At 32.4% G+C, this 24,665-nt stretch overlaps 1 protein-coding gene across 1 annotated transcript; it reads left to right on the forward strand.

Moving 5' to 3' along the window:
• The first annotated feature begins 16,945 nt into the window (after positions 1–16,945).
• LOC137810482 (peroxisomal acyl-coenzyme A oxidase 1) lies at positions 16,946–23,854 on the forward strand. The gene is made up of 14 exons (XM_068611752.2): positions 16,946–17,493; positions 18,138–18,246; positions 18,360–18,421; positions 18,686–18,895; positions 19,103–19,190; positions 19,275–19,437; positions 19,618–19,816; positions 20,212–20,409; positions 21,338–21,469; positions 21,828–21,948; positions 22,083–22,193; positions 22,425–22,494; positions 22,685–22,868; positions 22,958–23,854. Exons 1-14 carry the CDS (start codon positions 17,356–17,358, stop codon positions 23,165–23,167), a joined length of 1,995 nt encoding a protein of 664 aa, XP_068467853.1. The 5' UTR covers positions 16,946–17,355; the 3' UTR covers positions 23,168–23,854.
• The last annotated feature ends 811 nt before the right edge of the window (positions 23,855–24,665 follow it).

Consider the following 24,665-nt stretch of genomic DNA (forward strand, 5'->3'; position numbering starts at 1 on the left):
TTGTGTGAATATGTGATTGTACCTTTATACTTTCTCTCTATAGCTTCATATTTTATTTTAATTCCAACAATACTCTTATGAGTATATTGGGAGAGTGTGATGTATTTTTCTTAATTTTTATGTGGTGGTGGTTACTTGTGTGGCAGGTGGTGGTTGGTGCTAAACGTTAGTGATTGAGGTAAATTTTGTGGTATTTTTATTTATGGTGGTTGTGTCTCGTTCATTTTTTTTTTTTCATTTTTTTGAAAATCATGAAATCCAGAAAAAGACTAACCAGATGCAAAAATGAAGTACAACTAAAAAAAAAATTATCTTTGCACTGAATGTCGAATACAATGAATCTTCTTGTCAACCCTCTCAAACATGCTTAAATGATGAAATTCCTCTCTCAAAAACTACGAATAAAAAAAGTGGAGGTATGCAGTTGGAAAAAAGGTATAAGGTGTGCAACTGATGTTATTTAAAAAAGTGAGATTATGCTATTTAGGATTATTTAAAAAACAATAAATGTTAAAATCAAATTTTCACCCGTTAATATAGAGATGGAAAGGGAAGGTATGGAGTTGGAGAAAGAATTTGCCAAACTCATTAATGTGGTAGAGATGGATTTAAGGGGGCATAAAGAGAAAAATTAAAATAAATTATGCAATATGATTATGTAATAGAGAGAAAGGATCAAAATGAGATAGAAGAGAAGTTTAATGTAAATTTAAAATTATATTCTTCATGATTTATTACTCTTGTTGGTAAGCAAAAAGATGCAATTTTATGTCATTTAATATTAATTGAATAATATTACATCTTGTAACTCCTTTAAAAAAAACAATATATTTAACGTTTTGAAAATATAAAATATATTAAATATTTTTGTTAAATATGCTTTTACTATGATAAATCTATTTTTCATTGTTACTTTAAAAGAACTTGTATTTACTTCGTTATATTTTATATTATTTTATTACTTTCTTCCTATGCTTCTCTATTCATACCTCTTCAATCTCACGCACCTTCCATTTTTGTGTGCATGCCGGAGATATAGAGAGGATGAGAGTTCGAAGAAGACGTAGAAAAAATGGTAGCGTCATGGTTTTTGTTTTTACATATTCTTTTATCCTTTAACCATAAAAAATTAAGATTTAATTATTTTTTTAATTACTATATTAAAGATTAAAAGTTAATTTAATTCCAAAATTTTAAAAAAGTAATGTAAATCAGTGATTCTACTATTGCATTGGGATTATATGTATTAATTATTTAAAAAAAATCATATATAATCGTTTAAAAAGATAGGATCACATTAAACTTTAAAAAAAAATTAGATCCATATTAAATTTTAAAAGAAAACTAGAACGACATTGATTTTTTTAAATGAAGATGAAATTGATTTTTAGCTATAATGTCACGAAAAAAAGATTTAAAACGTTTTATTTATATAAATTTTAATAAATGATAAAAAGTAAATTATTTTTTAGTTAAATATAATATTACAATAACTTTTATAATTTTATCCTATGTTGTCAATTTAAACTTTTTTTTAAAAATAAAAATATAATTTATTTCTTTGAAATCATGGTAACGACATTTACCATAATGTAAAATGACATCTATTATTCATGTCCCTAGTCACTTTCGTCAACAAATTAACACTGATGTTTTATTTGTATATCATATTTGTTGGATCCTGATTTTCCCAACAGTGATATCAGAGTTTGGTTCTGATACAAGATAGAATGAGTCATTTATGATGGAAACATGTTTAAGATGACAACAAACAACTATTTCTATTGGAAATCCATGATGGAGGATCACTTATACTCTAAGGATATGCATGAGCTCATTTATGCATAAACAAACCAGAAGGTAAGAGTGATAAAGATTGAAAACTTTTGAATCGAAAAACTATTGCAATGATTTGAAAGTATATTTATAGAAGTTTGTTTGAGCATGTGTCCACATACACAAATGCTTATGAGTTATGGTCAAAACTTGAATCTATGATTCAAAAGAAAATTCCAAGAAATAAAGCATCTCTTGTCAGAAGACTGGTAAAACTTGACTACACGGATGGTCAAAATATGATTGAGCACTTAAATTCATTCAAGGGTTTTGTCAATCAATTGACAAAGATAGATATGAAGATTGATGATGAGTTGCAGGAGCTTTTGCTACTTAGTTCGTTGCTTAAGAGTTGGGACACACTAGTAGTCATGCTCAACAACTCAATCCCTGATGGGAAGATCTCAATGGACATTGTTTCAAATAGTCTGTTGAATGAAGAATCCTGAAAGAAAGAAAGAGGTATAACTTTTCAATATGAAGCAAATGTTATTAAGAAGCGAGGAAGAGGTGAAACCCGTGGGAAAAATGAATCCCGTGGAAGAAACAAAAGCAAAGTCAAAGGGCGTTCTCAATCTCGCACAAGAACAATATGCTTTTATTGTAGCAAAGAAGGTCATAAAATATTTGAATGCAGATCTCTAAATAGAGATCAGAAAGCCGAAACTGTCCATCCATACTCAGTTGATCCAAAGAAGAAGGATTGTACTCCAACCACAGTCGTCGCCGTTGACAATGATGTTTTTCTTATTGGAGAAGACAATTACCTAAATGTTGCATATGGTGATTTCTCTTGGATCGTTGATTCTAGTGCCTCTTTCATTGTAAGTCCACATGAAGATTTCTTTTCAAATTACAAGAAAGGTGACTATGGTACTGTGAAAATGGAAAATCATGTTACAAGAAAGATATATGTGTCTCAACCTTATCTCAACGGGTAAGTTGGATGATGTTGGTTTTATAAGCCAATTTGGTACTGGAAAGTGGAAACTAGCAAAATGGAACCTCATCATTGCTAGAGATTCAAATGAAGGATCCCTTTACATTAAGTAAGGAAGAATTGGTCATGGAGAAGAAAATGGTGCTACAGACTCCAAAGATGTTTGGCACAAACGATTGGGGCATATGAGTGAGAAAGCACTCCAGATGATGGAAGAGGCCCAAGCTCACCACACTATGAAAAGCCAAGCTCCAAGTCTAGACCGTCTAGAACCATGTGGAAAGCGTCTAGCCCATGATAAGGAGCGTCTAGACTCAAAAGGAGAGCGTCTAGCCCATGATGAGGAGCAGCTACATAAGGAGCGTCTAGGAGGAAGCCTAGACCGTCTAGGACCAAGCACTTCACGCACACAAGGGTCAAAGCTACGGTTTGGAAGGAGAAGACCTTGACATGTTACATGGAGGCTCATTAGGGGTGCTTAGTAATTAGAGTAGTGTTAGAAAACATAAATGAGTGAACATTCTAGAAACTTGTTTACTTGGTCGGTCATGAGCACATGTGCCATGTGCCTTGCATTTCATTTGGCTCTCATTTCATTAGGAATTAGCTTAGCTTTCACGCCCCTATAGCCTATAAATAGGAAGGCCATCTCTTGTATTTTCCAAGATTATTGATAGTAAAGTTATGCTGCCAACTTTGTGCCAAGCTTTGCTTCTACCTAGTTTCTAGGCTCTAATCTTCACATCCTTCACCTCTCATTGGGCTGGCCGAACCTCCCAACTTCCATACATACCATGCACCTTCAAGATCACCATAACTCTCAGGAGGATCTTGCTCATACACATCCATGGCTTCTGCACCATCTTTCACATGATTCTAAGAAGAACTTCATGAATTTGCCATCATTTGGTATCATGAGCATAGGTTCTTCAAAGATGAGTTGTTCTTGGTCTTTTCATTTTTAGTTCTTCTTTATTTCATGTTGTTCATCTTGTTTCCATAATTGTCTTGCTGTTTTTTACATTTTAATTTGTTTTGGTGTGTGATAGCTGTCGTTTTGCTGTCAAATTAATATGATTCTAGCGTAGACTTGTCTAACACTAGAGAGATGATAGTATAATTGTGGACAAATGTCCCCAAGTCGTCTTCCAACGAATCCAATAGTAAAATCAGTTGATCAGGGTTTAAAATCTATCTGCAAGCAATAAAAGTTAGCAATAACAATAAAGATGAAAAAGGGGTTTGAGATAGTTGTACAAAAAATATAAAAGAAATTAAAATAGCAAATAAAAAGCGGTTGATCCCAAGTTCTTCCACCATTGAATTCTTCACAGGTTCTCTAAAGATTAATCTTTTCTCAATCCTCCAACAGAGCTAAACCAGATTGAACATGCGCCGATCTGATTCAACTGAAACTCACTAGTAAAGCATGCGTCTACTAGTTTAATCAATACCCACTTTGTTCCATGCGTATACTCCATGGGAATGCTTACCTCCTCTCCCTTGAATCATGCGCCCAAGAAATTAATTAGAACAATGGAACTAACTAAGAAACCAAAGTTTAAGATAAGGAAGACTCTCAATCATGCGTTCAAGTACAACCTCTCACAAAAACCAGTTTTCCAGGAGATTAGACAATAAAAACAACTGTTATAGAGAATTAAAAATCGAAACTTTTATTGAACAAAACCTCAGAACTCAATGGGGAATTACAAAAGAATCAACCAAAAAGGTTTAGCCTTCCATGCGGAGGCAAAACAAAAGAATTACTAAGAAGAAAATAAACTAAGAAAACCCTATGAAGCTCTCTCCTTGATGCTTGTGTCCTTTTATAGGCTTTTATGCTCCAAGGATCTTGAGAGAATATTGTAGTTTATATTTTGTTAACCGTTTCCAAGTTTCCATCTTTCCAGAATTCTTTTATTTTGCAGAAGATTTGCTTCCAATTCTGTTTCTGAGATATTGTAGATTTTATTTTCTCTTTCTTCTCCTCAGAATTTGTTTTCTGTTTTGGTTCAAGAAGCAACTTGGACTTTTGCATATTTGGCCCATTCACAAAGGTAGATGTTTCCTCCGGATAATTTACTCTAAAAACACAAAATTAACAATAATAATAGTTAAGGCCCAAATAAACCCAATTATAAGAATATTAATTAAAACAATGAATTTATTATTATTATAGTCCAATAATCTATGAATAAGGCTAATGAGTGTGAATAAATATATGCTCATCAGTGTGCTATTTGGAAGATCCAACCGGTGCACTTTGTTCAATTGATCTTGAACAATTCTAGTGCAAATTGTGATAGGATTCCATACACCTTTGAGTTGCTGTTTTCTTTTAGGTTTTTGAGTCTTTATTGCACTTTTAATTTGGTTCATATTATGCTCTTTGAGTTTTTAATTTCTGAATCCATATATGTTTTGTCAAGTCATGTTCATCCACAATATCATCAATTCATAGTAGTCCTTTGTTTGGTTTGATTGTTTCTTGATTTTGGGTATCTACTTTTGCTTTGAATCTGCTGTTCATTTGATCTTTTGGTGCCTTTTTAATTTTAGTTTGAGTTCATATTTGTGTTTAGATCTTACACAAATTCCTTTTCTCAATTCCATTGTGTTTAAATTTTGGTATCTTACTGTTTTTTCCAGTTTTTCCAAAATCCCCTGTTTCACATTCTCTGTGCTGGCTGTTTTGTTCCAGAAAAATATTTTCACTTATAGGAAAATTTTGATTCTCTGGAATATGCTGGAATTTATTCTCTTTTGGTGCTTGATTAAGTGGAAATTTGACTTGGGTAAGGTCTAGTCTTCTTGATAGGTGTTGGAATTGGAGAATTAGGACCTTTATTCTAAGGGGAACAAAGACAAAGGCAGAATCAAACACTTTCCCAAAACACCACAAACACTTGGAAGGCCCAACAAGCAAAGACAACCAAGGAAGTGCCAATAGCAAAAAGAGGATCAACAAAGGGAGTTTTCTTAATTTCTTTGCAACTTAATTTGTGTTAATTACTTCTTAATTACGTGCTTAGACGGTGAGTGTGTCTTCAAGGGCTCAAAGTGTCCAAGAAGCCTCACCTAGGGCCGACTAGTTAGAGTTTTAATTAGCAACTGTTAATTATTTTTAATTACATAACTTGCTTCGTTAGTTACGCTTTGCATGTGTGGTTGGTTTGTTTAAGCTTTGTTAAATCGTCTAGCTTTATTAATTAGTTAGCTTGCATTGTTTTCTTGCATTGAAAATTTGATTTCTCAACTTCATTGTGTTCTAAGTAGTTTACTAAGAGAGAGTTTTGTGTGAAGACATTGAGGGATAGTTTTTGGCTAAGGCAAAGGCTTGGTACTTAAGTAGTCCTTTGAGATTCACCTCCCTTACCTGGAAAACTACCTTCTTTGACTTTCCTAAATTTTCTCAAGGTAAAAAACTTGTATACATAAAACTTTAGCCATGTCTTCTCCTCACTCTCCAAAGTCTATTGAAAGTGAAGTAAAATCTATAAAATCTCTTTTGAAAGAAGTTTCACAAGCTGTGCAAATTATTTCTTTTAGACAATTGGAGAATGAGACAAAAATTAATGAATTGGCTAAAAAGCCCAAGAAGAGAAATCACAAAAATCACAAAAATAAAAAAAAACTCCTACTCATGCATCTAAAAGTAATGAGTCTCTAGGGGAGGGAAGCCTTAGAATCCATGATTACTACCAACCACCCCCTAGGAGAACTAGAAGACGAGAAGAAGAGAGCCCAAGGGAAGTAAGGGTAGACCTACCCCATTTCTATGGTAAGGAAGATGTAAAGGCCTACCTAGATTGGGAGATGAAAGTAGAGCAACTCTTTGCTTGCCATAGGGTGAGTGAAGAGAGGAAGGTACCCTTAGCAACCCTTAGTTTCCAAAGCAATGCCATGTATTGGTGGACCTCTCTAGAGAGAGACCGACGTCTTCATAGGGAGCCTCCCGTAGAATATTGGAATGACCTTAGGGGAGCCCTAAGACATCGCCACATACCTTCCTACTACCATAGGGAGTTGATGGACAAGCTCCAAAGACTCCAACAAAAGAACATGAGTGGGGAAGAATATAGGCAGAAAATGGAGCTCTGCATGATGAGAGCATCCATTAGAGAGGAAGAAACCACCACCATATCTAGGTTTCTAAGTGGGCTCAACCTTGAGATAAGGGATAGAGTAGAACTTCTACCCTACCAAGACTTGAATGACTTGGTTCAACTTTGCATTAAAGTTGAACAACAAAATTTGCGCAAAACTTCAAGTCAAAGGGTGGGTTCTTACTCCAACTCTTATCCCAAAAAAGACTTTAAAAGGGAGGGTAGTACACCTAGAGACGAACCCAAAGAAACTACCAAACCCTTAGTAAAAGATGCCTCCACCCCATCCATCCGTGCTAAGGACACCAAGTGTTTTAAATGTTTTGGAAGAGGGCATGTGCAAGCACAATGTCCAAACCAAAGGGTTTTGTTCTTAAAGGGAAAAGATGAGTACACAAGTGGTGAGGATGAACCTAGTACACAAGAAAAGGGGGAAGGAGAGAGGATAAATCCTTTGGAGGGGGACTTATTGATGATTCAAAGAATCCTCCACAATCAACCTAGTGCATCCATCGAGACACAACGAGAGAACATTTTTCATACTAGATGCAATGTTTTAGAAAATATATGCTCTCTTATTGTGGATGGTGGATCATGGTGCAATTGTTGTAGCACTATATTGATCGAGAAACTAAATCTACAAGTAGTTCCTCATCCAAAACCTTACAATTTACAATGGATCAATGAGGATGGAGAACTACATGTAGACAAACAAGTGGAAATCAAGTTTTCTATAGGTAACTACAACGACAATGTTTTATGTGATGTAGTACCTATGGAAGCTTGCCACATCTTATTAGGTAGACCATGGCAATTTGATAAGAAAAAGTTTGTCTAACTAACGAGATTTCTTTCATCCACAAACACAAAAAGTTTGTACTTAGCCCTTTTCCACATTCCCAAGTGGTAAAAGACCAAATACAAATGAAACACAAAAGGGATGAAGAGAAAATAAAAAAAAGAGAAAACTTTGGGAAAACAAAATGCGTGGGAGAAGAGTGTTCCTTCCCACAAGGTCATTCAACAAGTCAAGCACATTGAAAATACCCTTGCAAACATGCTTCTTGTTGAACAACCTAGCCTTACCTATTGTAAAGGAACACTTGCAAGCATGAGCACCAAAGAAGAGTCTTTAAAAGAAGCTTGCATAGATCAAGACTATTTCTCAAATGTGTTAAGATATCCCCAAAAGAATGACAAGTTACCTATAAGCATCTACAAAAACCAATTTTTATGTGAAGTAGTACCTAGAATAACTTGCCATGTCTTATTGAGACAACCATTGCCAAGTGTACAAATTTTCATAAACAATGGTTGTACCAACGAGACTCTCTTTACACATGAGAGAAAAAGTTTACAAGAAGGAGAACTCATGGGCCAAATTAGAGTTGATAAAACTCTAGAGCTTTTAAAAGGAAAACTTTTGTCACCCATGAGAAAAGAAGTTCAAAGACATTACTTTAGGTACATTTCATGTTTTCAAACTACACCTAAAGCAAAGCCTCAAGAACTCTATATTCCTTCACCTTTTGTGAATGATCCTTGGGAAGACACACATTTCATATTAGAGCTTCCTAGGACAACAAAAGGTTTTGATTCAATCTTCATGGTTATGGATAAACTCTTCTCTAGAGAGGTGAAACATCTTCATGATTTATCCTCAAGCATAGTGTTGAATAGAGCTCCAAATTTTGCAAACCATGATTTGACGATTTCCTTTGGAAAACTTGCAACTAAGTCACACCCTTTACATTCTTATCATCCTCAAACACATGGTCAAAATACATTTGAAAACCTAGCTCTTTCTACTATGCCTAGCATAATCAAGTGCACACACAACTCTAGAGATGAGCCAACATACCATAAAGTAGTTCACAAAACTACTTATTTTTCTACTTTTAAAGTTATGTGTGGCCTAAATCATCTTTCTCCTTTTAGGTTGTTACCATCTCCTATAGGATTTATGCCTAAAGAGAAAGTAACCACAAATGAATATTTTAAAATGCATACGATAATTAGAGACCACACACAACCATTAAAAGAGAAACTTTGTCCAAGGTTGCGAAAACCAAAAGAAAAACAAAAATGGCAACCTAGTAAAATTAAATTGCAAACTAACACCTATGCTTTATTTGATTATTTCTATAGGTGGACGTTTGATCCAGAAGGACAAGCTTTGGTGAAGCAAGAAGCTGCTATCTGAGATCAAGTCTGAAGATCTGAGGATAGGTCTTCTCAAGAAAGAGGAGATGATGGCCACAACCATTCCCTTAGGAAGCAAACGCATTGGATTTGAGGACAAATCCTTTTCAAGAGGGAGGGGATGATGGAAGAGGCCCAAGCTCACCACACTATGAAAAGCGAAGCTCCAAGTCTAGACAGTCAAGAACCATGTGGAGAGCGTCTAGCCCATGATGAGGAGCGGCTACATAAGGAGCGTCTAGGAGGAAGCCTAGACCGTCTAGGACCAAGCACTTCACGCACACAAGGGTCAAAGCTACGGTTTGGAAGGAGAAGACCTTGTACATGTTACATGGAGGCCCATTAGGGGTGCTTAGTAATTAGAGTAGTGTTAGAAAGCATAAATGAGTGAACATTCTAGAAACTTGTTTACTTGGCCGGTCATGAGCACATGTGCCATGTGCCTTGCATTTCATTTGGCTCTCATTTCATTAGGAATTAGCTTAGCTTTCACGCCCCTATAGCCTATAAATAGGAAGGCCATCTCTTGTATTTTCCAAGATTATTGATAGTAAAGTTATGCTGCCAACTTTGTGCCAAGCTTTGCTTCTACCTAGTTTCTAGGCTCTAATCTTCACATCCTTCACCTCTCATTGGGCTGGCCGAACCTCCCAACTTCCATACATACCATGCACCTTCAAGATCACCATAGCTCTTAGGAGGATCTTGCTCATACACATCCATGGCTTCCGCACCATCTTTCACATGATTCTAAGAAGAACTTCATGAATTTGCCATCACCAGATGCTCGCCAAAAATCACTTGCCAAATATAAAGGGTCAAATTTTGGAATCTTGTACTGATTGCATTTATGGTAAACAATGTAGAGTCAATTTTCAAATATCAGGTGATCCCTCAAGGAGGCAAAAGGTACTTGAACTTGTACATACATATGTTTGTGCACCATCTGAAAAATCTCTTGGTGGAGCCTACTACTTTGTCACATTTATTGATGATCACTCAAGAAGAGTATGGGTGTACTTGCTGAAAACCAAAGATTAGGTACTATCAACATTTAAAGAATTTCATGCTCTAGTGGAGCGTGAAACTGGGAAAAAGCTTAAGTGTATGAAATCCGACAATGGTGGAGAGTACCGTGGTCCTTTTGAAGCCTATTGCAAGATGTATGGCATTAGAATGATAAAGACACCACCAAAGAATCCTCAACTGAATTGAGTAGCCGAAAGGATGAATCGTACTATTGAAGAGAAAGTCAGATGCATGTTACAAGGTGTTAACCTCCCCAAGTCTTTCTGGGGTGAAGCAATAAAGAGTGCAGTTGATCTCATAAACCTGACACCTTCAATACCTTTAGATGGAGAGATTCTAGAGGAAGTGTGGTACAAGAAGAAAGCGTCATTCAACCATCTGAGAGTATTTGGATGCAAAGTCTTTATTCATATTCCAAAGGATGAAAGAAAAAAGCTAGATGCTAAGGCCAAGGAGTGTATATACCTTGGGTCCCCAAAGGATGAATTTGGGTACTGATTGTGGGATCCTATAAAGAAGAAAATTGTTAGAAACAGAGATGTTGTGTTCTTTGAGGATCAAAGATATTTAAGAGAAAAATCAGTGCAAGTCCAGAGATCGCATTGATTTAGGGGAAGAGATTCCTCAATAAATAGATCCTGATCAAATAGACAAATAGACATATTTTGTTCACCCAATTCCTGACCATACTGATGAACAACGAGATCATGATCAAATAATGTTAGACCCTCAAATACAATAAGAACATGAGCCTTTAGAGCAATAAATGCAAGTTGAATTGAAACGCTCTGAAAGAAGAAGAAAGTCATCATCAAAGTACCCTGAAGAAGATTCTATTACTTTGAAGATAATGGTAAACATCAAAACTTCTCAGAGGCTATGGAGTCAATTGAGAAAGGGGAGTGGATCAAAAAGCCATGGAAGAAGATATGAACTCTTTACATGAGAACCATACTTATGATCTGGTGGAGCTACCCAAAGGAAGAAAAACCTTGAAAAACAAATGGGTGTATAAGCTTAGAACTGAAGAAGGAAGCTCGAGACCAAGGTACAAAACTCAAATTGTTGTGAAAGGGTGCAATCAAAAGAAAGGAGTTGATTTTGATGAGATATTCCCACCAGTGGTGAAGTATTCCTGCATTAGAGTAGAATTGGGTATAGCAACTAGCCTAGACCTAGAAGTTGAACAACTTGATGTCAAAACAACTTTCCTACATGGAGACATCAACGAAGAAATCTATATGGAGCAGACTGAAGGCTATGAAGAACCAGGCAAGAAACACTTAGTGTGTCGTTTGATGAAGAGTTTGTATGGTCTGAAGCAAGCACCCAGACAGTGGATAAGAAGTTTGAATCCTTCATGACCAAACAGAGTTTCAAGAAGACAATTGTTGATCATTGTGTGTTCATCAAGAGGTATGAAAATGAAAACTTTATTATCCTACTATTATATGTCGATGATATGTTGATCATTGGACAAAGTAAAAGCAAAATTGTTGGTTTGAATAATGCTTTAAGCAAGTCTTTTGCCATGAAAGACTTAGGTCCTGCAACAGCAAATCCTTGGGGTGAAAGTGATCAGAGATCACTTGATGTGAGTTGATTTTAAGATTGTTCATTTGATTAGTGACACTTAGATTTAGATTTTAGAACAAATATAGATGAAAAGCCTAAGAAAAATTCCCACTGGACACTAACTTAACAAGTGTTAAGTATATGTGAAGGTTCATTTCCATAAGACCAAAGGAAAAACACAATTAATGGCGAAAATGAATGACAAATATAGGTGTGGAAATTAAGCAAACACAAGGTGAGCAAAGGTAAACACAATGACCGAATTGAATTCAAGAAGCAACACAAGAACAAGACATATTTTGGAATTGAAAATAGGAATGGAAATGAAATGTAAAAAGATGAGTGAAAGGAAAGCTTATATGGATGAAGCTTGGGAAGAAGATCACGCCACTTAGAATGGTGAATTTGCTCCAAGATAAGTGATGATGTCGCCACTTGAGAGCTCCCAAACACTCACAAGATAAGACTAAGCTGGGAGAAACAAGTCTCACTAATCTCACACAATTTGTGTATAGTAACTTTAGTCTTCATTCAACTTTTTTTAATACATGAGGTAGGCCTCCCTATTTATAGATTTAGGAGCCTTGGAAAGTAAACTTAAAGGATAATAGCCAATGTGTTGCGGTTTTAGGTGTTGACCATAGGTTAATGCCGCACCATACTATGTGTTTCTAGAAGGTAGGGTTCCTTTCTACCCTAATGGACTTCTTAAGGCCCAAACTTATGTCCTCACCTTCTAATTATGCTATTTAAACATACTCTTGCTTATTCTTTACTATTTGGACCCCTCATGTGAGCCCAACTTATTTACAACATTTTTCTAAATATTTAAGAAGACTAGTAGGAAGAACTTCAAGTGTTGTGTACCTTGTCCATTCCTCCTATTGATGAGGTCTTCCTTTGATTGTTGAGATGACCCTTCATAGTTGGCATCCTTGATCATCTTCTTGTTGACTTGTTTTTGGGGTCTTTGTGGGTTTGCATCATCACTCCAAGAAGTTGATATGGCTATCACAAGAGAAGTACATTGAGAAAGTTCTCAAAAGATTCAACATGGATAAGGCAAAACCTGTCAATGTTTCACTTGTTGGACATTTCAAGCTAAGCACAATGCAATGTCCGACTAGTGAAGAAAAAAAGAAAGATATGAGCAGAGTGCCTTATTCTTTTGTGATAGGAAGCCTAATGTACGCCATGATTTGCACAAGACCAGATATTGTCCATGCAGTTGATGTTGTGAGTCGATACTTGTCATATCCTAGTGAGGAGCACTGGAATGCACTGAAGTTGATATTGAGATATTTGAGGGGAACTACCAAAAGATGTTTATGTTTATATTGTGATCAAAATCTAATGGTTTAACTAGTAAATTAGGAAATATACAAATTTTCAATTGGGTAACTATATAAAAACTTCTGCATTCACTCTATATGTCAATTAAACTCTTCATTTTATATTCTTGTGTTTATGTTAGTTTTTCATCTGCAATTTGTTCCGGTACGAATATAGTGTCACATCGTTTAGGAGTCGAATCAATGACAATTTATATACTTCTTCCTCCAATTAATTGGGACGTCTTTTAAGGACAAAACCATGATGGAACACCAATTTCTAAAGTAGACACTACCAAATAATCTAATTTGTTTTATTAGGCCATGTAGTATTTTGTCATGATATAATGTGTTTTTATGGAGATTTTTTTCTATAATGTATATCATACATGTATAATTAGTTAGTATAATGCTTTAGTAATTACTAACATAGAGATTTAACATATAGATAATTTTAGGTGGAAAATATGAGAATATCTACTTGTAATATTTGAAATGAGTTAAGAAAAATACAAAATTTAAAATATTAGATAATATTAGTTTAAATTCGAAAGATAATAGAACAATTAATTAAGGCTTATAAAGAATAATCGAGAAGTTTTTTAAGGATAAAACTATGATGGAGCACTAATTTCTTTCTAAAGTAGACAATAATTTTTTTATTAGGCTATGTAGTATTTTGGCATGATATAATATTTTTTTATGGAGGTTTTTTTCTATAATGTATATCATACATGTATAATTAGTTAGAATAACCTTTTAGTAATTACTAACAGAGATATCTAATATATCAAAAATTTTAGGTGAAAAATACGAGAATATCTACTTATAGTATTTTGAAATGAGTTAAGAAAAATACAAATTTTAAAATATTAGATAATATTAATTTAAATTCAAAAGATAATAGAACAATTAACTAAGCCTTTTAAAATTCACATTTTACTATGAACAAACATATTTAATTCTAAATGATGTAACTAAAAGTCCTAAAAATCATAGAGATACTTTTGGACATAACATCTTAACACCCGTGAGATCCGATAAAACACTTTCCCATGCCCCCATCATCTTAAGGTTCTTGTCATCATTGAACTATATTACACTTATATAATGGTCACTTAAACATAGAAAAACAACAATTTTACAAGTGTGGTTTAAGAACTACCAAAGCTATGTTTGTAGCTTATTTATACCACATTTTTTAAGTGTTGGCTTTAGAATGTGTGAACTAAACAATAAAATTGTGGTCTAAAATTGGCCAATGACACATAAGTAAATGCAATAGATAAAAAACCGTTGTCTACGACAAAAAAAAATTACATATTCTACTATTATTACTTATTTCACTCGTTTGCAAATCAAAACTCAAAATAAACTCTCCTTCCAAAATTAAAATCCAAATTCTTATTATTATTATTAATGTTGTTAATAATATTATTATTATAATTAATATTAATATTATTATGATTAATAATATTAAAAATTACAATAGCAATATTATTATTATTCATAATAGTAATAATAATAATAATAATAATAATATTTTTATTATCAATAATAATAATAATTGACAATAAAATTTATCTGGTTACATGTGGTATGTTTACTTATAAAACGAGAATTTAATTCTTTCTAATAAATAAAGTATTAATAATATTAATAAAATAAGAAGAAATACAATTACCATAATAGATGTAAAAGTTAAAAAATCATGGCCAAACATTTAAACATTTTATGAATATTTTTAACAATTTTGTATATTTATCAACCTGTGTGAAGCTTAAGGATGTTTGCGTTGTCGTTCTTGAGTATTGCAATTGTGGAGTGTTTTGATTATTCTATTGGTTTATAACATCTTGATAATAAGGAAGATCTTCCTTCCCATCCGCGTAAAAAGTATATACATTAATGTTTTGAGTTTTATTTATTTTTTTAATGATTTTTTAGAAAAAATTAACACTATATGTATAACATAAATAATATATATATATATATATATATATTTAACGCATAATATATGTTATTGTTATTTTTGTTAAATTAAACTTTAAATAGAAATTTTTTAATGAATAAAAATTATTTAATATTATGAATAATTTAGGAATTTTATTTATTTCAAATTTTTCTTTAAATAAAACATTAAATAATTTAAGATTTGTATTTATTTAGAATTTTTAATAATTTAGAAATTTTATTTATTAAATTTTTATTTAAATAAGAATTAAATAACTTATTATTTATATTTATTTAAGATTTTTGAATAATTTAGAAATTTTATTTATTTCATATTTTTATTTAAATAAAATATTAAATAATTTAGGATTTATATTTAATATTTTGAATAATTTTAAAAAAAAATTATTTAAGTTTTTTTATTTAAGTAGAAAATTAAATAATTTAAGAACTTTATTTATTTTATATTTTTATTTAAATAAGTTATTTTAATAATTTAAAATTTATATTTATTTAAAAATTTTAATAATTTAATAATTTTATGTATTTCAAATTTTTATTTAAGTAGGATATTAAATAATTTATGATTTGTACTTATTTAATATTTTTAATAATTTAAAATAATATGTCGAAAAATTTGTAAAATATTTTATTTTTTATCTATACCTATATATAAAGGGGATTTCCCTCTTAATTGCTCTTAATTTTTTTTTTCTATTTTCTACTTATATTAATATTTAATTTTATTATTGTATTATGGTCATTGTGTCATTTCTTATTCTCCTCTTGCTCTTAATTTTTTTTCCATTTTATCCTTACTTAATAATTTATTGTATTAATTTATTTTGGTTATTTGGATATTTTATAATTTCAAAAATTAATAAAATATTTTTTTAATTTTCAAATTTATTTTATTTGTTATTATTTAACTGGAGAATGGAGAGATTGATTAATTACTTTTTCTGATTTAAACTGATATTTTTTTTATTAAAATTGATTTAAGAAACAGATTTTATGATTCTTCACTACATATAACTCACATATCCTACTTTCCACTTTCTCTCTCCTATATAGGTACCTATTTCTTACTTTCTCTCTTCACTACTCTTTAACTTCTCATTTTAATGTTATTAAGAGAAATTATTTTTGAAAAATAAAAAAAATACTAGAGAAATAAAAAATGCGGATACACAGGCACTGACGTGCCTGTGTTCCCGCTAGTATATATAAAAATAATTTAGCCACATTTTATTTTAAATATTTTTTTTTATAATTTTACATTTTATTTATTAAAAAATTATTTATTTATTCAAACTTTCATAATTTTTTTAAAATTTTCAGTATATCGTAAATCCAAATAACTTTCCATTCCAATCAATTTCAACTTAAAATTTAGTTTTTTAAATATATTATCAAAGCATGAACGATAAGAGAGTGGTGACAGAACATTCATTTCATGAATATATATGAAGTATTATATATCGAATATTGTGATGTGTTATATTAAATAAAATAATATTATATAATCTGAAAACAATATCAATCTATATTATTATTACTTGCAAAACAATGGAATTAAATTATTTTAATTATAAAAAGAAATTTTATTATTTTTCCTAATTACTTTAACAACAATAAGTTAATTAGATAATTTATGACAAAATTCTAAGCAATTTTTTCTTATTTCATTAGAATATAAATATCTTAAAAGAATTAAAATTGTTATTTATATTAAAATTAAGTTTAAAACATTTTGAATTTATTACATTATTTAATTAATCATTTTTATCTTATCAATTAAATCAGCTATAAACTCCATATTTAGTCTTTTTTTTTTCTTTTTCTCATTCCCAGTCGTCCAAACAAAAAAATCTTGAACTGGAGTTTTTCAATTGTTCTTCTAGAAAAGTCATCGCCATCTGAGCAACCAAGTCAAATATGAATTTCACCGACCACAATTTTGCACGTTTATCGATTTTTGTTACTTTTACATAAACACTTGATTAAATGCAAAATGAAGATTTACATAAACACTTGATTAAATGCAAAATGAAGATTGCAGTGACAGTAAATGGAAAGTGTGAAAAATATTAAAAAAAAATGAGAAAGAAAGGGCAGAAATATCCATTTCCATTAGGATTAAAGATCAAACACAACATTTATACCAAACATGCGTGTCGGCCAACACAAAGCCTTGTTTTCATCGAAGAGTCAACCTTATCACGTTTTCTTATTTGTGTTTTTTGTCCGTTGAAAACGTGGTATAAAAACAACACAAACAATTTATCTTCATTCATTCTTAGGACGGAACACTGAATTAAAAGTTGCGCTGTGGTGTTGGAAACCAGATTTCAGAGAGACATTGTTTGGGTTGGGGAAAATGGATGGTGTTGATCACTTGGCTTTCGAGAGGAACAAGGCGCAGTTCGATGTGGAAGAGATGAAGATCGTTTGGGCTGGTTCTCGTGAAGACTTTGAGCTTTCTGATCGGATTTCTCGCCTTGTTGCTAGCGATCCGGTGAATTCCCTTCTTCAATCCTAAAGTCCTTTTTTTAAATCGTGTAGTCAACTTTACTGAAAAGTTATTTTAATCATGTTATGGTACTTGCAGTTTATCTCCCAAAATAGTTGTAGATTATTGGGATTCAATATTTCTAACTTCACCACACACACACGGATCTTGGAAACCAGAGAGGAGAATTGAAACAAGTGTATCTCTATATTTGATTTCAACTCTTGCAAACTACATGTTTGCAGCCCATAGCCTTTTTATAGGTGGAGAAATGGCAGTGGCCGGTGTATGCAAAAAGATATATCTTTTATATTAACTTGATTTAATTTCTATCAATAGTGAAAAGAAAATTTGCATAGGTCCTATTTGGAACAGTGTAAAGTAGCAGTCAATAAAAAGATAAAATGAATCAAGTTTGTTCTGTGAAATAAGATTAGTTCACGTACAAGCCAAAATCAACTTTCCGGAAACTGAAATGTATTAGTAAACAAACTCCAGTTATGTATTTCGTGCTATAAGCGGGTAGCTACTGTTTCACAAATCATGTTCAACTCGAGCATGTAAAGTAGTTCAATTCTGTTTCCTTCACTTTAGCTATTACTTTGGTGGTCATGGCTTCTTTGAAAATCTGAAACCTGTTTCATTTGTAGGTGTTTAGAAAGGATGACAGAACCGTGCTTGATAGAAAAGAATTATTTAAAAACACCTTGAGGAAAGCAGCTCATGCATGGAAAAGGGTAATCGAGCTCCGTCTCAGTGGTGAGTTTGCTGTTCTTGGTATTTTGGATTTTTTTTTTCCTTTGGACGCATATAGTTGCCTATTATATTAATATTTATTGTTCTCTATAATTTCGCAAACTGTATTCTTACAGAACAGGAAGCTTATAAGCTCAGATCTTTTGTGGATCAACCTGCATTTACGGATCTTCATTGGGTATAATGCAAACTCTTTTCCTGATTGCATTTTTATCTTCTGTGCCTGTCTTACTTATCTATGTGGAAGAAATGTGTTGATAACATAAAAAAAATATGGATGAGAATGAACTTAATATTAGTTTAAGGATTTCAAAGGAGTTTGTGTGTTTGATCAGAGAAATGTAACATTGACCTGGTATTTTCGCTTTGCATGGGATAAATCTTGGGGAGGGGGTATCATTTGTTTGTGTACTAAATTTTAGTTATTTATATTATTTTGTAGGGAATGTTTGTGCCTGCTATCAAAGGATCGGGCACTGATGAGCAGCAGCAGAAGTGGTTACCTCTAGCTTATAGGATGCAAATAATTGGTTGCTATGCCCAAACTGAACTTGGTCATGGATCCAATGTTCAAGGACTAGAAACAACTGCAACATTTGATCCCAAAACAGACGAGTTTGTTATCCATAGCCCCACATTGACTTCCAGCAAAGTGAGTGAAATTGATGATGACTACTGTATGCCTTTACTAGTCTCTTGCAATTTTAAATAAGATTCTACTTTACATGTTACCTTGTGGTTAACAAGTAAATTCAGGGGAAAAAGTGGTACTTTTCTTATGCATTCCCAGTTTGTACTTTTGTAAAGGTATTTGGATATATTTATATATATATCATGCTTCTGACATTGATTTAAACAGTGGTGGCCTGGTGGATTGGGTAAAGTATCCACTCATGCTGTTGTTTATGCCCGTTTAATTATTGATGGTCAAGACTATGGAGTGCATGGTAATTTCTAAATTTACTCATCCAAATTCTGGTGTTGAATTCATAGGCAAATTAAGTGACTATAATTCCTTGTCCAATTTGAAGGGTTCATTGTCCAGCTGCGGAGCTTGGATAACCACTTACCTCTTCCAGGCATTACTGTTGGTGATATTGGCATGAAATTTGGAAATGCAGCATATAACACCATGGACAATGGAGTTCTAACATTTGACCATGTACGAATTCCAAGGAGTCAAATGTTAATGAGGTATTTCCATTTTACATATTGTCTAGCCTCGCCAATGGAAAATCCAAAAATCCAAGTTTGTGGTTTTGTGGTGTATAATACTAATAATGCTTAAATAGGGAATGTGTCAAATAGTGCTTCTAGCAGTGCTCTTTTGCCAATTGTATCATGCGGTGACTGCTCTGTTCTTTAATATACCAGGGTTTCACAGGTTACCAGAGAAGGAAAATATGTACACTCCAATGTTCCAAAACAACTAGTTTATGGCACTATGGTAAACGTGAGACAAAAAATTGTAGCTGATGCATCAGTTGCTTTGTCTCGAGCAGTTTGCATTGCTACAAGATATAGTGCTGTTCGAAGACAGTTTGGATCGCATAATGGAGGTCTAGAAACACAGGTAAGCGTTAAAATGCATGTTGTTGCTTGATGATAATTCGTATTTTATTGAGATATGCTCGAAAATCTCTTTTAAAAAATATTATAAATTTTAGAACTTAATAAAAAGGAGGCTAAAACCAAAATTACATACTAAATTTTAAAATAAGCTGCTTTGTTAATGCTAAGTTGCCTCTAGTTGTCTAATTTTGGAAGTCTCACTTGTTAACAGCCTTTTTTAATGATATGTAATGGGAAGTGTGATGAGATCCCTGCTTATCTGGTGTATTAAATTTAGTTGTATGACGTTGAATTCTGCACTTATATGTTGTTAAATGGGCAACATAAAAAATGTGATTCCAATTAGTTTCATTCAAAGTTTAGTGTGCTTAATGCGTGGTTATACATTTCTTTTAGGTGATTGATTACAAAACACAGCAGTCTAGGCTCTTCCCTTTGCTGGCTTCTGCTTATGCTTTCAGATTTGTTGGTGAGTGGCTGCTATGGCTTTATACAGATGTGACAGAAAGATTGAAAGCTAATGATTTTTCAACATTGCCTGAGGCTCATGCATGCACTGCTGGATTGAAATCCTTGACTACTACCGCCACTGCTGTATGTTATTACTTCTGTATTTCTTTACTGATTGATCTTAGACTTACCAGTTTAATTAAATTAATTATTAAGCCGCTTTATATAGCACTTAAAATATGGTTTTATCTGGGGATTTTTCCTATCTTTATATGCTTTGTTGTCCTAACTGGAGAGTCCATGAGTGATATTGACAGGTCCTCCTCCTTTTACTTCTCTCCACATGTTGAAATTTATTTTTCTCTCATTGCTTTGGTGTACCCCTTATACATTTAACTTTTTTGCTTGAAATATGTATTATTATTAAGACATTGATGGGTTTGACTGAACATCAATGCTAAAACCTTTCAAATGAACCGTGTGCAGATTTTAAGTGCATTTGTATAGAGTTTTGTATAAAGCAGCTTCATGATTTAGTTTTTTAGAGCTTGTTGTTCCTCAAACTACATTTTTAGTTTAAATTAAAAGTACTAAAATAGTTGTCTTTTAAATTAACATAATTTTTGTAAAACATTTTTTTTTAATTTAAAAAGGTTTTTTTATATAAACACAAACAAACAGGTCCTTACAATTATGACCCTTCACGCATTACAACCCTGCATCTGCTAGTTGTCAATTTGAAATAAAAACTAACACTACAGAGCAGTACGTTCAGGTTTATATATTTTGCAAGCTCAATTGTAAATAATAGTTATTTAAATTCTGGCTTCTGATAAAAAGAAGAGTTTAATATCCCTGAACTGCAGTACTGCAATATATTGTCATTAATGAATTGTTCAGTCATCTATGTGTGTGTGGGATAATTGACTGGATGAGTAATCCTTGCATAGAAAGGGATGAAGTGTTTCTGTTGTTGTCGTTGTGCTATTATCTTTTATGTTATCCTTATAACATCACTATGTAACTCTGAACTTTTAGGCTCGATTAAAGTCAAAGTAACTTCAATTTGCAGGATGGAATTGAAGAATGCCGCAAGTTATGTGGTGGTCATGGTTACCTTTGTAGCAGTGGTCTCCCTGAGTTATTTGCTGTTTATGTTCCTGCTTGCACTTATGAAGGTGACAATATTGTGCTGCTTTTACAGGTTTGTTAAATGTTAAATAATGCATTCTGTATTTTGTTAATCGTTATTTAATTTAGTCTTCACTAACTAAGTCCTTCCACAGCCGTTAATAAGATTTAATGTGCAGCATGAGAACTAGCTTTTTTTTTTTCTTGAGAGCTAGGTTTTTGTTTATTTGACATGCATTCATACATATTTTAAAAGACCTGTATTTTGGGGCAAAGCCCTCATGTTTGTGGGTTTTGTATGGTTTTAAATACGAAATAGTACTGTTGTTTTTTATGTGTTCTTCATATTACATCCCCATGCATTCTGGTTTTGGAGGTTTTCTTTAGGAATAATTATGTTGTTTTGACAATTTCTAGAAAATCTGATGTAGGTGTCAAGGCATCTCATGAAGACGGTTTCTCAACTGGGCACTGGAAATAAGCCTGTTGGTACTACAGCTTATATGGCTCGAATGGAACAACTGATGCAATACCACTCAGATGTTAAAAAGGGTATAATGAAATTGGAGATTATGCCTACTCTAACCAGTTCAATTTCATGATATCCAAATCAAATATGGTTTTATTTAATATTTCTAGTACTTAGTAACTGAGTTGTAATATTATACTTGTTTTATTCCTTGCAGCTGAGGATTGGTTGAAACCTAATGTTGTGTTGGAAGCATTTGAAGCCAGGGCTGCTAGGATGTGTGTTGCATGTGCTCAAAATCTTAGCAAGTTCTCTAATCCTGAAGAGGGTAAATGATTCGATCATCTTTTAAGTCAGAAGCTATATGCAATTGTCCTTGTGGTTGACTTGTTTTCTTGATATGAGATGGTGGAGAGTGGGGGGTTAGGAGTTGGTTTGTGTTGAGTGATCTGTGTGATGATTTTAGTAAGAAACCATCTGACTACATATATAATGCTGGCTAATAACATGTTGGTGGAATAGATTTTCTAATGGAGGCTAATGATTTTTCTGACAACAGGTTTTCAAGAACTCGCAGCTGATTTAGTTGAGGCGGCTGTTGCTCATTGCCAGCTCATTGTTGTTTCCAAGTGAGCTTCTTCCATTATTGTATCTATAGATTTACAATTACATTGCATAATCTTGGGATAGAGGGAGTCAAATATTTAATCCAGAGAAACACATAATAAGATACTTCTTTCCGGTGAAGAGGAGCATCAAAGTGAAACTAGGATTTGCTTGAATATTCTACACTTAAGTTTATCAAACCTGTTTTTTCAGATTTATTGAGAAGTTGCAGCAAGATATACCTGGAAAGGGAGTGAAAGAGATATTAGAAGTTCTTTGCAGCGTTTATGCTTTGTTTCTACTTCATAAGCATCTGGGTGATTTTATTTCGACTGGCTGCATTGACCCAAAACAAGGATCACTTGCCAGTGAGCAGCTGAGAAACTTGTATTCACAGGTTTGTCCTCAACGATTCAATAGCATCTTGTGGTGTTTATATTTTAAGCAATTGAATGAAGAGTTATTGATGATTTTACGTGTGTGTAGGTTCGTCCTAATGCAGTTGCGCTTGTTGATGCATATAATTACACTGATCACTACCTGGGTTCAATTCTTGGACGTTACGATGGAAATGTGTATCCTAAGTTGTACGAGGAGGCATGGAAGGATCCTTTGAATGATTCAGTTGTTCCTGATGGCTTTAAAGAGTATGTTCAACCCATGCTCAAGCAACAACTACGCAATGCTAGACTCTAGTTCCATCTAAGAAATTTATCCTTGAAGCTCTAAATAAGTCTCACTAAGCTTCGTGGAACGATAAATAAAATTGCGCGTTCATATTTGTTAGCTGACTGTTTCTTCCTGCACCTCCATAGGTTCTTCTGACACCCCATACACAACATGAAAAGACCTTTTTAACCTTCTTGTGTCACCCTATAAAATAGCTTTCGGATTATGTAATTCATACCTGCATTTAAAAGAGACTTCCGGATTATGTAATCTGAAAGCTAAAAAAGACTTTCGAATTACATAATTCGGAAACTAATCATGCATATGAAAAAATACTTCCGGATTATGTAATCTGGAAGTTAATTATGAATTTAAAAAAAGACTTCTGGATTATGTAATCCGAAATATTACAGAGGGGTATTTTTGGAAATATGAAAATGTATGGAGGTGGGAGAAGAATATATGGAGGTGCAGGAAGAAAAAGCCTTGTTAGCTACCTTATTTCCATCGCACAAAGGTGCATCTGGAACTCGAAAAACTCATTTATTACATTAACCATATTTGATGTCAAATCTCATGCCTATGATTTTTCTTCTCTAGTGTATATTTTCTAGTTCTAGGCCTAATTCACGTATGTTTATGGGAGCATCTCTTCTTGCACCTCCGTACATTTTGTCTGCATTTCATAAATATGAATTTTTATTTTTATTTTAATTGTACAATTTTAAAGTAAAAAGTATTTTTTGGACTGTATAATTTAAAAGTCATTATTATTGTAAAACAAAATCGAGATATTGCAAAAGTTGTTAAAGGAGTTGTTGAATATCTTGCTACGTTGTAGAGGAGACTATGGCCATGTTTGCATTGAGTGGTGCACTATTCACGCGGACAGATGTGAGAGTGCACCCTGCTTTTGTTTCTAGTGATTGGTGAGGGGGAAGATGGAGCTTTTTTGGTGCCTCTCATGTATGAAGAGAAAGTGCACTGAGGGAAGAGAAAGCCACATAGGCTTTTGAATAAAAAATATATTTAAATATTTAAATTCTAAAAGTATAAATAATAGAATTCAATTATATATTATAATAATCTAGATTTTGATTTATTAATGAAAATACAAAATCCATTTAAATATTTAAATTCTAAAAATACAAATAATAGAATTCCATTTTAATAGAAATTTTATTTCAAGTAAACTTTAAATATCCAAAAAAAATATTAATATATTCATAATAAAAAAATATTAAATATATTTTTAATAAAAAATACTTATATACCTTAAAATATAAATATATTTATAATAAAAAAGTATTATTAATATTAACAATATAAATATTAAAATAATAAATTGAAAAATAATTTAATTAGAATTAAATTTTATATTTTATTTATTTATTTATTTAAATTCTACATTATTTTATTTTTTTATTTATAGTTAAAATTTTAAATTATTTTAATTAAATAAAATGTGTATAAAGTAATTATCATTTATTTTTATTTTTTTATACACAAGGGTAAATTTGTAATC

This window comes from Phaseolus vulgaris, chromosome 2 (genome assembly GCF_051622355.1).
Source record: "Phaseolus vulgaris cultivar YP4 chromosome 2, ASM5162235v1, whole genome shotgun sequence".
Taxonomy (NCBI): Eukaryota; Viridiplantae; Streptophyta; class Magnoliopsida; order Fabales; family Fabaceae; genus Phaseolus; species Phaseolus vulgaris.